We start from the raw sequence: 14,244 nt of genomic DNA, 5'->3' as shown, positions 1-14,244 counted from the left end.
AAAAAGTTTTTCACACCAATCTCTCTCACTCTATTTCCCAAGGAGCGACCTATCTTTTACTCTCATCTTGCCAGAAACCTGTAATCTTATCTTCAAAGCTACATGTTATCATATATGCCTTAGCAGTAGTGATGCGTTTACCAAATGAATGTTACCAGATCTGGATGATAAATTCTCTTGGCAGGTTATTCCTTTACTTCAAAGTTGGAGTGGCTCTCACTACGGGGTGTTGGGAAATGCGTGGGAGCTTTTGGGTTGTCACTAGGATAGGGGTTGGGGGGCGGGGGCGGCGACAGTGGCTATTAGGATGCAGTGGCAGAAGCCAAGGATGTTAAATGTCTTGCAAATAACAGGCACAGTCCTGCCCCAAATGCTAAGATTGTCCTCGTGGAGACACACTGTACCACGATCCATGAGGTCTGAGAGAGTCTGCTGGGCCATCTAATCCAATTCTCAAGGGCATTGAATTACCATCACACCACGGGCAAAGTGTAAGTGACAGTCCATTTGGGTCCAGGTCTCTTCCTTAACGTGATACTGCTGTTCTTTCAACTGGGTATACTTGGTGTCTACACTAGAAATGGGAATTTAAAGCATGTGTTCACTCTTGGTCCAAGACCACAGAGCTAGGGCCAGTGACAATCACCAAAACTCAACCAGCTTTCACATACCATCAGTTCTGAGCAAGTAGCCCAGAGGACAGAAAGACTTGAGTTACGCTCGGTACCCAGACAATCAGATGGGGATATAAGGGAGAGCAAGGAAAACAAACCTTCGGTAGCATCAGAAATAGAAACATGAGGACGCATTTCAGGCTAATCATTGGTCTAGAGATCGCTCAGTAGAAAAATACCACTGACTTTTAAAAGAACTCTATGTTACATTAAATAAGCCACCACTGACTCCCCTGAAGAAATGAAGAGTGAACAGAGGAACATAAAGATATGCATATGTACTTTTCATTAATCTCATTTTTCTCAGGTTAACACAATACACGGATTCTCTCTCATGCATGATTCAGGGGCACATGGAAGAGCCCTGTGATAAGAAATAACCAACTGTGATAAGATGTTCACAAAAAAGAGCTATCAAATTTACCAAGTCTTTAGTATACCTCCTGATCCACAATTAAAAGAAAGTAATGTAGCACAGAGTATAAAATACTTATCTGATGTAAAGAGTAAAAACTAAAATGACACATCAAATAAAAATAAAGATGGGTAATGTCAACACAGATGCAAAAAGAAAGTGACAAAGAAACATCATTTCTAAAAAGATTAGAATTCCTAATAAGGTTACAGCATCCTGAGATGGGAAGCAGTAACATCAAAATCCTAGCTATATGTAGCACTACCTTTTTTATTCCATATATGGTAAATTGTCACAACTGGAGCTTTCCTGGAGTGCTCTGAAGAAAAGGCACCAGTACCAAAGGCGGCCATTAGCCTGTGCCCGTAAGTCACCTGCTCCCCGCCAGCCCCCATGTGCGGAGTCTAGACCAAGCTGAGAAGACCCTCTGGGGACATGCTTCACTGCCAGGAAATTTCTCTGCAAGAACCATGGATACTGGGTAAGGAAATAAAGGAATGAATGCCAGACCTCAGGATGAAAATGGAGCCAAATAAAAGTAGCGACCTTACCCATGTTGTAGTCTTTGTGTTATGGTCAATGAAGAAGGGCCGGCCGTTGGGCGCTATCCTCATTTCCCAGCCGGGCGGCAGGAAGCTCTGTGTGACTTTGTGTTGTGGTTTGGGGGAGTTGTAAGGTGATGGCTGTGGGGACTGTGGATTGGAAAGGGTATCTTTCACAGCCCGACGTATGGGTGAATCCTTGGCACCCTAAGGAATAATAATGAGCATTAGAAGTCTTACCAGGTTCTAGTCCAGAGGGGTCAACATGTACCTGGGGGTCATGGAACACTCCTCTTTGAAGAGGGACAACGGGGAAGCTCCTAAAAAACCTGCTTGGTTTACTTTTAAAATTAATCTAACTGTAAGGTGTTTCTACTGGTTAAACACACAATATGAAGTACGTATAACCACCATCCTTTGACAGCTACTTGGTATGTACCCAAAATACTGTTCTGTAGTGAGCATTATGGATGGAGATTTTACAGAAGGTGGAGAAGAACATGCCCCTGCTCTCAATGAGCTCACAGTCTAACGAAGATGGACTGGCAATCTTTAGAGCAGAAAAGAAAAACCTCTATCAACCGAGACAGCCACCTGGAATTGCATAGTTGTTACCCAGGACATTTACATCACAGTTTGGAGGAGATATCGCCCATTCCCACTTATCAACATCTTCAACCCGGGCATGGAGAAGCCCGCAGCCATCTCTAAGATGCAGTCACGTTTAGAACTTCAAAGGTTTCGTCTCTGGTATTTGTGATGTTAAGGGATGTCCCTAAAACCACACAAACAGGAGGGCGCAAAGCAGATGCCCAGCAGTGACTCAGAGACGCAAACAGGCATCAGAAACTCGGAGGCTGATACAATGGAAGACCTCACGGTCGAAAGGAAAAACAGATCAAAGCAACAGCGATGTTTAAAAACTCAACGTAAGCATTGGTATTTGAACCAATACGAGTTATTATGCGAGTCTCATGAGGTAACAGGCAGTAAGGAGTGAAACACAACACGAATGGAGAAAGTTCTGAAAAGAGGAGCCCATGTCCAGTACAAGCCACCATGGCCTCAGCCCAATGAGAATGAGAATCAGGTGAGTCCAGGGACGGGAAGCATGGAGTGAGGCTGCACAAGGACACCCCTCACCACAAACACAGAGACTGATTATCAGAGCGGAAGGTGGCTGCAAAACCCAAGTCCCAGTTCAGAGAGAAGAGAGAATGAGGAGAAGTCACAGGATAGACGTGACCCCAGTTAGATGACGTAGCCTTCTCACCTCCAGTGGGGCAGATAAAGTTACTGTTGGCGAACTGAGGCTACGAGGCCGGCGGATCTGAGGCTCGATTAGATGGTTGTTACTGTTTGTGGCGGATCCGGATGCACCGTCTTCTGCAAGCTACGTTGGAGGCAAACACAAGTTAGCTTCGTGTGAGGCTCTCCCTGCGCGCGTGACTGGAGGGTGGACTCAACAACACAGCCAGCGATGATGAGAGGTCTGGCCTGTTTAACGCACGGAGGAAATGACTACGCATAATAATGGGGGGAAGGATGGGGAAACACTCCAAGGAAATAAAAAATGAATCACCGGCTGGCATAAAAACCAGCCTCAGAAAAAAAGGGGGTTCGGAGGGATGCTACCCATTGTAATAAGCAGGCTCTTACTTTGAAAATAACCTTTCATGTCACATTTTTAAAATGGACCATCTAGGGAGAGACTGAGTCAGGGACCAAATTCTTCGTTAGGGCAAATACTACGTTTCAAAGGAATGCATTTGCGAGAAAAATTTTCTTAAACATGGGTTCTTCAGAACAACACATAAACATCGGGACCATGGGATTCGCGTCCGCTTTGGCTTCTACTGCCTGTGACCATAAGCTGTGTGGCGATCTGCATACCTGCATGATAGGTCGAGTCCAAGTTGTGGTTCGATTGTTATGATTGACATAGTATGTGCGTCCCTTAGCATCTTTTCTTTCTTCCCAGCCTGAAGGTAGGCCCGGCGTGGTATGTACATAGGCCACTGATGGCTGTTTGTGTAAGAAATCGTTATTATTTAATATCTTGCGTTTATTTTCTGATCAACTTAATAAAGTAATACGTACCCAGAGTTATCTGTGCTAGACAAAGTGAGTTAATTCTAATGGTACCGAAAACATGAGTGCCTGGAAAACAGCAATATGTTTCCAATAGCTTTAAACCTACTGTGAAATGAACTCCCACACAAGCCACAGGGTCAAAAATCTTACAAAACTCAGTTCCGGGCCATGCAGCCTTCAACATAAAGGGTTGCTGCCAACGTGATCATAACGAAAGAGAATAATATGACAATTCGTTTTAGTTGCTGCATTTTACTGTCAAACCACGTAGAGCCTAAAAGGTATTTCAAATTATTAAATGTTACCGACTCTGAGAGGGATGCCCTGAATATTGTTTCCTCAATCTAGCTGTCACAGGGATGCTCTCCTAGCTTATTCCTAAATTCTTCACCAGCTTAGGGCCCTTACACTACGTAGCTTTCGGCACGGGGTGGGGACACACACACACACACACACACACAGTCTGCTCTCTACGAGGCCTGCTTTCACGCTAGTGACTGACCAGAATATCTCAACTATTCCAGCCCGGGACGCCACCTGGCAATCTGAGGCCAGAATTCCAAAGAAGCGTGGTAACTGAGGCTGTATTTCCCCCCGTCCTCCCATATGGAGTTTGTCTCCTTAAAGGGTGAATGGAGCACAGGTAGCTTCTGGGCTTAGAGACATGTGCAGTACAGAGTGACTATGGTTGGACAGTTCAAAGTAGATTGCAAAAGGCTTCCTGCGACACTTTTGCTTGTAAGAAGCAGTTTGAGAAATGCAGGCGGGGTGGAGAGCTGCTGGAAAGCAGGGTGTCTCAAAGACTCACGGAGGCAAGGGGATGTTTGCTTGAGGCCAGTGCCGTCCAGGACGTCCTGGACGTCGGGGTGCTGCGCACGAGATCTGTAGCTGGGAAAGGGCTGCTACTCTAAGGAAGGGGGTAGGAACAAGAAGCCAACCATGACTACCAAGGCTCTTGGGAGAGCGTAAAAGAAACAAGAGGCCAAACGTTAGAAATAATCTCTTACGTGAGGTTACAAAAGGAAACCACTTCTTTTAGGGTACCGTCTTCCCTAATTAGGATCTTCTGAAACTCCAGACATTTTACCAGATGCAGTTTTCTTGATTAGGCTGAAGATGTCAACCTCTTAGCCCAATCTCTCCTTGTACTCATCCCATCTTTCGTGTTTTCTGCCAACAATGTACCTTGGCAAAGAGGGTCCCCCAGTCCACTGCAAGACCTTGAACTGAAAAGCAAGATCAGGGATGCAGCCATGTAATTTGGGGACTGCAGGCAACGAGGCTTAATATCTTACTTCATGAGCTCAAATAGCACATTCCAGAGAAAAACAGACCAGGAAGCAGCTGCCTTAATGGTTATTTCTAAAACACATTTACCCAGCAGGGCAAGTGTACTTATCTGAAAGGCAACTTTCTGCTAGAGCTGCAGCAACTATTTCCTTGGCATTATTCCAGATAAAGTCCCCGAGGCCCCATAATGGCAACGCCAAGACTCCGAGTACGTAGAGTCCTGGATCTAGCTGTGGGGATACAACAAGAGTGGAAGAAACATCAACATGCAGACCTGATCCTTCCATGAGTATTAAAGACAGATGAATCTGTCTACAGCCGAAAGCTCTTTGCACCCTCCTCCTCTCGCTGTGACACCAACACAAAGGAGCTATTTCCAGGCTACTTTTTATCTGGGCACTACAGCAATGGATTCTGCTGACCCAATGGACTCTGTAACCTAAGTTAGTGGTTGATTAGTATTTTTGGCCAAGTACATGCTATCAAGCCTTGACATACTGTTTGTTTATATGAGGACCAAAAATGTTTTGGCTGCATGGAATACTAAATGCTAAATGCTGCTTCTCGGCCTCCCCGTTCAATTATTTTCTGCGGAAAGGCAATTACATGTGCCCTTAGAAAACTCCATTTTGGAAACCTTAAGGATAGTTTTACAGTTATAGTATCCCTGGAAAGGATATTTACAAGGAGGCTAATGAACTAAAATAACTGGGATGTGTCATGGATAATCTCAGGACTGAGTTCCAGCAGAGTATTCCAGCAACCAGGTCACTTTCACAGATCCACAGTTAATAGGGCTAATCAGTTTATGGAAAACTAGGAGCGTCGTAGAGAACACTGAATTTGATTAAAATGTTCCTTCTACCTTCTACTGAGAATTGAATTGGCAACCTACGATCTAGTTCCATTTACGCAAGACGGTGTTATTAAAATGGTTCTTTATAGGGTTCTTTCCAAATGTCCATGAAGAACAGCCTGTGCTGGTGATTCCATCTGTGACTCAAAACACCACCTCCCACAGCTGGGGAGGGGGTGGGGCTCAGCTTCTACGAACAGACCATGGCAGGGGCACAGACCATGGCAGGGGCGCAGCCCTGGAGCCAACGTCAGCCTTCTCCTGCGGTGTGCGTGGAGTGCGCGCGCTTCTGCACACGTGCATTCCTTACCGCCTCAAGAACATGTGAGTTAATCAGGAGACAAGTTAGAAAACGGCCAGTCAGCTTAATTTAACACTTCACAGCTTTTCATCTGAATTCTACCACCGTGTTTCACAAAGCCAAGGAGCCATTTAACTGCAGCTTAATGGTGGCTCCATTTATTTCATTAAAATGAAGAACTCAATTACATTGGAGCTGTAAAAGTTTCAAAATGCTTTTAAAGACGATAAATGTTGGGCGCTATCACAGATTCTCCAAGATTCACTGAGATCCTGCCACGCTCTTGCCTCAGTGTATTTTTAGGGTATATAGAGCAAAACCCCCAAGCTGTGCTATGCTTCTCAGCTTCTCTCACAGAGAGGGCTCATGCTTAGCCGGCTGGAAAGCGGCACCAGCGCGTACTTATTTGTCATACGTCAAAGGGTTGCGGCTCCGCAGATGAGAATCAGGGCGTGTTCGTGATACCGTAGAAATAAAAGCACTACCATGGAAAGAGAGCAACACCAGGATGGTTAATAAAGCCACATGGCGAGCAGTGCCCAGGGGGTGGAGGCTGAATTTCTTCGATGTGGGAAAATTATATAAACTGCGGTGCACTCACATCACTGACTACTATGTACTAATTAGTATGTCCCGGAAAAATGACCACAAGTGAATAATATCAAGTTGATAATTAATACGTATACGAGATCCCACTTGCATGTGTGTGTGTGTGCGTGTGTGCGCGCGTATGTGCGCACGCGTGCATCCACGTGTACGTTTACGAGAGCACAGAGGAAGGAGTGGGATGGGGAGTCCCAGGGTAGCTTCAGGATGACACAGCACACTTCAGTGTTGCGGCTGACAGGGAGAAGGTGTAAAAGAGGGGAAAACACATGGTAGGAGATGGAATTGGAAAAGCAAAAGTAAAGGCTATTCGTCACGAGGGATGGTGAGGGTGCAAAAGAAATAGACGTGATAATTTCTAATGCAGCCATAAGGTAAGTTTGCTTATTCCAGGCTAAAGATTACCAGGTATGTAGAAAGCATGAGAGTAGATAAAACATTTAGGAAATATTACTACCCAGTCATTGAAAATAGAAAACAAAACCAAATTCCTATTTTTAATTCATTGCTGGGGGAGGGAGAGAGCACAGGCAAGAAGAAAAGCACAGTGGCAGGGCCACGGGGAGCTCATTCACATGGACCACTTCGTCCTGCCAGGAGATTCTGACCATGGATCCCAGGACGATCATAATTCAGTTTACCCTGTCATTTAATATTATCAGCTCTCGCAACACTCCAACACTCACATCAGGTTCCAAGGCCAACAAAATGCAAAAATGATAGTAGATGCTCATCAGCCCTGCACTCTATTAAAATCAGTTCATGAAGTGATCTTGTCCGCCTCGCAGCTCTACTCCCATGGAAATTACTAGCGCACAATAGGAAATATACGAGTTTATCTGAACTTTCTTGAATACTACTGGAGGCTGAGCCTGGCCCACCCAACACATGCCCTTCACTGCAGCTCAATACTTTAAACTGGGCTGATTTTTGCGGACTGCCACTTCGATTCTCCAGTGTACGACGCTGAGCAGTAAATTCTAACAATATAACCAAATTGTTCCTTTAAATCAACATCCTACAGGAATCAGCAATCGTATATGTATTTAAAGGTGTTCTCGAGTAATAAGCAGTTACAACAAACATACAAAGTTAAAACAGTCAGGAAAATTCTTCAAATAGCTATAGCAGCTCCAAGCATAAACTAGCAACTAGCCTGTCTTTAGGGATCAAGGAGAAAACAGGCAACTTAGTACACAGTCATCCAAGTCACCCACAAGCATGAATAGTAGAAATTACTTAAAATAATGGGTAATAAGAGTAAGAGATACTTGGCTTAAAAACACCATTTTTCTAGATCTTTTCAATTTCTTAATTATACTCTTTCCTCTCTCCTCCTAAATTATATGAACACTTGTTCATACCTGTGAACCTGTGAGTAGGGGCCCCTGGTAGCAGAGAAAGGTCACTAGTTCACGCTTGTGATACAAAAAATCTAACCCAGCCTTTGAAACGTGGTACGGGAAATGTATAACTGAAAATTCACATGTATAATTGCATGCAATTCCTGTGGCTTCCTTGATTCTCCTCCAACCAAAATATTTTACCCAAGTCTTCTAAACACATGGGAAAAGCTTATCAGGAGTACAAACACTAAAAGGCAGAAACAGACTCTAAATGATCAGATTAAAATGCACTTTAAACAAAGCTTGACAGTATTCCTCATAAAACTATATGGGACTAAAAATCAATTCGTTTTACCCAGTACCTTCAAACAATGTGAAAGTGAGAGGTTTAAAATAAGAAGCATGCAGCTCTGTGGCACATAAGAAGCTGCTCTTATCAAAAAAAGAAGAAAAAAGTGTATATTCACCATTACCCAAAATATTAAAACCAACCCCCAGTTTTGCCATTCATGTCTGAACGAGGGTATCATTACCGTTGGCGCCTCACCACCCGTGACAGTTGATGAACGTGCTCTCCCAGCTGGGGCACTGGGCTGTTAAATGATAATTTACATCAGTGAAATGCATTTTGGGAGACCACCCATTGCTTATTGAATCAGGAATCAGCGCTGGTGCAGCCAGTAAGGCAGGTGACATGAATCAAAATCTGTGCAATCCACCCGGTCCAAATAAAGTTGAGCAACCACTGATGACCAGAAGGAAAAGAGGAACACGATGACCCTCCCATCCAGAAAAGGCTCAGGTTGCAGCCCTGACCTGGGTAAACGATGAATTGACAACCTCAACAATGTGAGATGTCTTATGGAAAAAAAATGGAAAGCACCACTATCGTGCCCCCACTGTTAAATAGTTAGCAGATTATTAAATCTGTCAAACTCAGAAATTCAAGTAAGAGGCCACTGGTGATCAGTGAGTTCACAGCTTCACGGAGCACAAGGAAAGAGGAAAGAATTATCAGTTTTCAGGGAAGTGAGCTCTTTTGGCCAATAAAACTGACACTGATTTTGGAAAAGGAGAGAAAGCACCATTAATTCATCAAGGAAAATCACAGCGTCATCTGAAGAGTATCCCACTAGTCCATCACAGCTGACTGTTCTGTTTTGGGGGAGGCCTGAAAGGATCCCAGAAAGGATGCTCTGGTCAAGCTTCTGACCTACCAGCCCTTTCCATGTATGTCACAACTGCATCTACTATGTTGATTACACAGTTGACTAATGTACTATCCATTCTGTAAACATAAAAGACGTAAAGCCTAGGCAAAAAAGATTCTTTGAAGTTGAGCAAAAATGTACACAATGGGGAAGACACTATGATTGCAAAAACTGTTAAGTGCAATCTTTCTTTCCCTTCTTCAACTTTATATGCAATAAACAATGATCATTTCATTGCAAACAATTTCATATGCAATAAACAAGCACTACCAATGATCAAGGATTTGTCGTAATACAAATTTACATAAAATTTACTTTTAATGTGTTTATTAAACATCTCCCAAAGCAGTTCTGGCCTGCTTTCCAATCAGAATATTCATTTTTATTTATGTCCTATGTTATTAAATACCCTTTACACTTCTATATTTCCTGCTAGTTATGAAAACTGTGGGAAAGTGGGAACAAATTATAGCCAACTCTTGAGCCAGTAGAGCTGGCTTTAAAGAGAAGGGACAGAGCTTTGTGGGTTAAGAGCTTAGGCCATTAGTAATGGAAAGGACTTCTTGCTGCCCACCCAGAAGAGTTCTTCCTATGTTCTTGAGATACAGGTCACTCAAACACAGCTTCAGGGACCAAATGAAGTTTTTTAAACAAGGAATTGTTAATGTTTAGGTCAAGTAAGCACATCAGAATTGGTATTAATTTGGATGGAAAAGCAAAACAATGGAGTTTTTAGCATTTCAGAGACTTTGGTGACAAGGACAACTCTTCGTATTGGAAATTCACTCTCCTTGGGCAATTTGCTAGGACATTTTAATGTCTTACGTATACGGTAAATGGGTTGGCACAGGAAAAACTCTTCCTCAGTAGCCCAGATGATTTTAAATAAAAGCCCAAAGAGCCAATTCACGGCTGGAAATGAGCATATGGGTTACCGGTGGCAGATGAGCCTGCTCTGCGACTGCGTCGGTGACACTGCAGGACCTCAACCTCGAGGAAGGCTCTCTCTGCTGAAGGGGAGGAAAGGACGCGGAGCATCAGGGACACACATTCTGAGAAACGAGTTTCACTGGATTAAAAAATATATCACTCAAGCCTAGTCACTGCTCTTTAATATTAGAAGGTATAATTAAATGAAACACCATCTTTTCGGGGTAATGAGAGTAATCTTTTAAGGAGTCAAGTATCTTCCACTGTCACTTTCAAGTGTCTTAAGCAGATGGGATAGAAATAACGTTAAACATAAGAGGCCAAAACGGGAAAGGGGGCTCCACAGATGACATCTGAGTGCTGCTCTAACAATGGAAAAGAGAAGCTAGAAGTCCTGAGTTCTGCTTTGAGACGCAACCTCTGGGTAAATTCTAGTGGAACACGAATAGAGGAAGAGATACTGACATGCAGTTATTAAACATTTATTGACTACTGTGACCAATGACAAAGAATCAGTTGGATTCTATTTCCAGGGGAACTCAAATATAATCTTCGGCTCCTTCTGAAGGGTTAGGTATTTATAGCTTCAGCTTCTGAACGGAGTTCAGAAGTTGTACAGAACAGGAATGAAGGAAAATAGGTACGGTTAAACTAAAAAAGAAAAATCTATAGAGTGCAATGTATAATATGTTCCTCTCACTTGTTTGTATTAATCTATATGGTTATAAAAAAAAAAAAAAAAGGACCACAGATCAGCAGCAGGTCACACACACACAAGGCAGGGGTCTAATTAGCAACGGGTTTGTACATGGGACAAATCTGTAGCATCTCCTCGCTTTTAATATTTTGCAATCAGGAAAATGGGGTAAGGTCAAAGACAGACCCTGCGGCAGTAAATGGGAAGCTTTTCAAGTCTTTTCACAACGCTTAGCATGAAGGATTCATCCTTTAGTAAAAGTTCATGCTGTTGTCCTTGAATACAGAGTGACCTTGACAAGCAAAACTGGAGAAGAACCCCCTACTCCCCTACTCCTCTCTTTCCTAGGCACTGTTATTTAATAGTTGAACCAGACTCGACATGAACTTAACATAATTCCGACACTTGCACTTGGATCTTAAAGATATTTTATGAACCTAGAATGATTAATGCAGAAGCTCCCTATACAAATAATAAGAGATGATAGCTTAATATCAGCGCTGCCTAAAACGATGGCTTTTCACTTGGTAGACTAAAGGTGCACCACCGCTACGCTTCCGGCAGTACTTACTTCCTTTTATAATGTTTAAAATATACGGCTTCCTTGCTTATGTTGTTTCCGTAGCAACAGTTTTATCAATTCAAATATCCCATATATGCAAACTCTTTTTTTCCCTGCCTCTTCAGTACTAAATTTTCGTCTCAGTGATATTTCTCTTTCTGAAGGACATTCATAGAATTTTAATACAAAAGCACATTAACTGAGTAATCAGTGCAACTCATGATACGGGCCAATGGTGTCTTTTAAAACAAAAATACATAACTGAAGGAGTAACAATTTTGTGAGTACTTACTGGCTTTTACATTTTATGTAGTCCTCCTATTCATTTACATTTGATATGGCTGTAATGATGACTATTTTTCTAGGATGCCATTTGCAGCAGAGGGACTACCATCGTTTACTACAGTACATCTGTAGGTTCAATTTCTCAAGAGGCACTGAGACTGCATTGCTTCTCAGTTTTATGCATGAGCAGGAACTTTCTGTGGGCTTTTTCTGCAAAGCTTTGTGTTCTCAGACAGGTCTTCATGGCTGATTCTGTTGGTCTCATTGGGGCTTAGCCCCACCTGAAGCGTCTACAATGAATTTCCCTGATGGTTAAGAACCCAAGTTCAAATGCTACCCTGGTGACAGTGTCACAATTTCACAACCTTTCTCAAGGATTGGTACTCTGGGACTTGGGAGATGTCTATCTATCTCCTGTTCTAACCTTGTCTTGGATGGGTCACTTAAAATCACGTTTTCATCTGTGAAACGAGAATGGTAAAGCACACAGAGTATGACGTAAGAGGATTAACCTGGAGACCCAATGTCTCCCAGGCCCCAGTGCGAACACCACCTTTATGACAAAGGTACTCTTTATGAACCTTTGGCTGGGAAAAGAAATTCTGCAAGGTTAAAGCTGATAAAACACAAGTCATAGATTTGAGTTTTTTTATGCATCAAGAAAGATTTTTACTATTACTTACAATCAAAGAACCAAACTGCTCCCCGTTGGAGTCCGGAGTGATCTGAAGCCGTCTGCTCAGTTCCTCAGACAGCTCCTGGGGGCTGGTCCGAGACACAGGCGAGGCTGGTGGTGGAGGCAGCACCAGGCTGAGGGAGTCTCCACTGATGCTCACTTCTTCCGAAATGGTCTCCCAAGGCTACCAAGGAACGAGACGCTGTGGTAACTGCTAGGACGAGGGACCCTCTCATTCCCCGCCCCAGTAATAACCCTTATGATAACTGTAATTCACATTTACTGAGCACTCAGGAGGCACACAATATTCTCAGGATCCATAAGGAAATAAAGACTACTACCCTGATCAACAGATGCGGACACTGACGCAGAGGGAATAACTTGCTCAAGGTAACAGAGCTAGGAAGTGGTGGGGTCAGGACTTGAGCCAAGGAAGCCTGGTCCCAGGGGCCGTGCTCTTAGTCCCTTTGTAATAGCGCCTCTCTGAGCAGTGCTTTGCTTCTAGCACTTGAAACTACCTGCATGGGTTAAAAAAATACTCTCAGGCATTTGTTTACGATTTTCGTGAATTTTCTTTGACTCTAACCGTTGAGGATTCACAATGAAAACAGCAGAGATGCTATAAGCTGTAAGTAAGCCCTGGTATGAAGTAACTCTTAGTGAATTTATTACAGCATCATTCATGTTGCTTTTCTAATTTTGATCACTGGAACATTTTGTGAATGATCTTCCTAATGCAATGTTTAAAAAGAATGGATTTCTAATTAGTAAACAGAGTTGTTAAGGCAGCATGGAAGTTACGGTTTGCTGCCTTGCTAATTTGCTGTTCAATTTATATACATTCTTCCACAGTAATTTACCATAAGCATTTAAGGGTAAACTTATGAACATTTCTATTCACCCAAATTTCTATTTTCTTGGTAACAAACCTCTTTCGCTATGTCAAAACTACTCGGTAAAAACTTGTATTTGGTACCCAAACAAGTTACAGGGCTACTTCAACTGCTCAAAGATGATACCCATGTTGCCATTTAACAAGAGGTGGTTAGACTCTGGGGAAAAATAAAGGATAAAGTGAAAACATCTTAAGATTTCCATGCTAAAAATAATGTCATTCCCTTTTGTAGTAATGTAAACTATGTGTACTCGTCAAAGGTGGCTTTTGTAAGCACTTTCTAAGTTAATAAATATCTCGATGGTCATCAATCAGCCACGAGACCATGAGCCTTCCTTTTTACACAGATTTACTGAGACAAGAAATTACGACATAGGATCAACCTGGAGAACACGGAAAGGAGGAGCTCCAAGGAGTGTGCCGGCAGAGCGGGAAGTCCTACCTCAGGGCCGTCTCCGCCCTCGCTGGGCTCCAGCTCCAGATCCTCGCTGATGTGTCTGCGTGAGCGGAAGCGCCGATGCGCTGCCTCCTGGTTGATCTGCCGGATGTTGCTGTCGGACTCGGAGGACACATCCCTGGGAGCGCGGGGTGAGGGTGGGAGTCAGGAGAACCGGTACTGACACCTGGCCCTTCAACACCAGCCAACACCCACCAAGGGCCTGACGCCTAATACAGTGTCAGTGCTCTCTCGCGCAACACTGACAATCAGCTGGCCGTTCAGCAGGAGAATCTGCCACCATCTCTTGGCTAAAGCATTCTCCTAGGTCCCTTTCATTGAAATACAGTCTTTAAATGCATCTGTCCTAATATTTCTGAGTATCTTTCAGGCATATACTGCAGCATGTACTTTAGTGTTTAAGAAAG

At 43.3% G+C, this 14,244-nt stretch overlaps 1 protein-coding gene across 1 annotated transcript in view; it reads right to left on the bottom strand.

Moving 5' to 3' along the window:
- NEDD4L (NEDD4 like E3 ubiquitin protein ligase) overlaps positions 1–14,244 on the bottom strand; it is a 338,877-nt gene that overhangs the window by 58,245 nt on the left and 266,388 nt on the right. Inside the window, exons 11-17 of the mRNA XM_089895250.1 lie at positions 13,823–13,955; positions 12,493–12,669; positions 10,271–10,345; positions 8,658–8,717; positions 3,525–3,656; positions 2,905–3,024; positions 1,641–1,838 (exon numbers count right to left, since the gene is read on the bottom strand). Coding sequence (XP_089751376.1) covers positions 1,641–1,838; positions 2,905–3,024; positions 3,525–3,656; positions 8,658–8,717; positions 10,271–10,345; positions 12,493–12,669; positions 13,823–13,955 — 895 coding nt within the window. The remainder of the gene's footprint in view (positions 1–1,640; positions 1,839–2,904; positions 3,025–3,524; positions 3,657–8,657; positions 8,718–10,270; positions 10,346–12,492; positions 12,670–13,822; positions 13,956–14,244) is intronic.

Source organism: Delphinapterus leucas, chromosome 14, assembly GCF_059928025.1.
Source record: "Delphinapterus leucas isolate spDelLeu-1000000601 "Yukka" chromosome 14, BTC_Dleu_Yukka2, whole genome shotgun sequence".
In the NCBI taxonomy this organism is placed as follows: Eukaryota; Metazoa; Chordata; class Mammalia; order Artiodactyla; family Monodontidae; genus Delphinapterus; species Delphinapterus leucas.
Note: the sequence above shows the minus strand (reverse complement) of the source record. Positions and strands in the feature narration are given on the sequence as shown.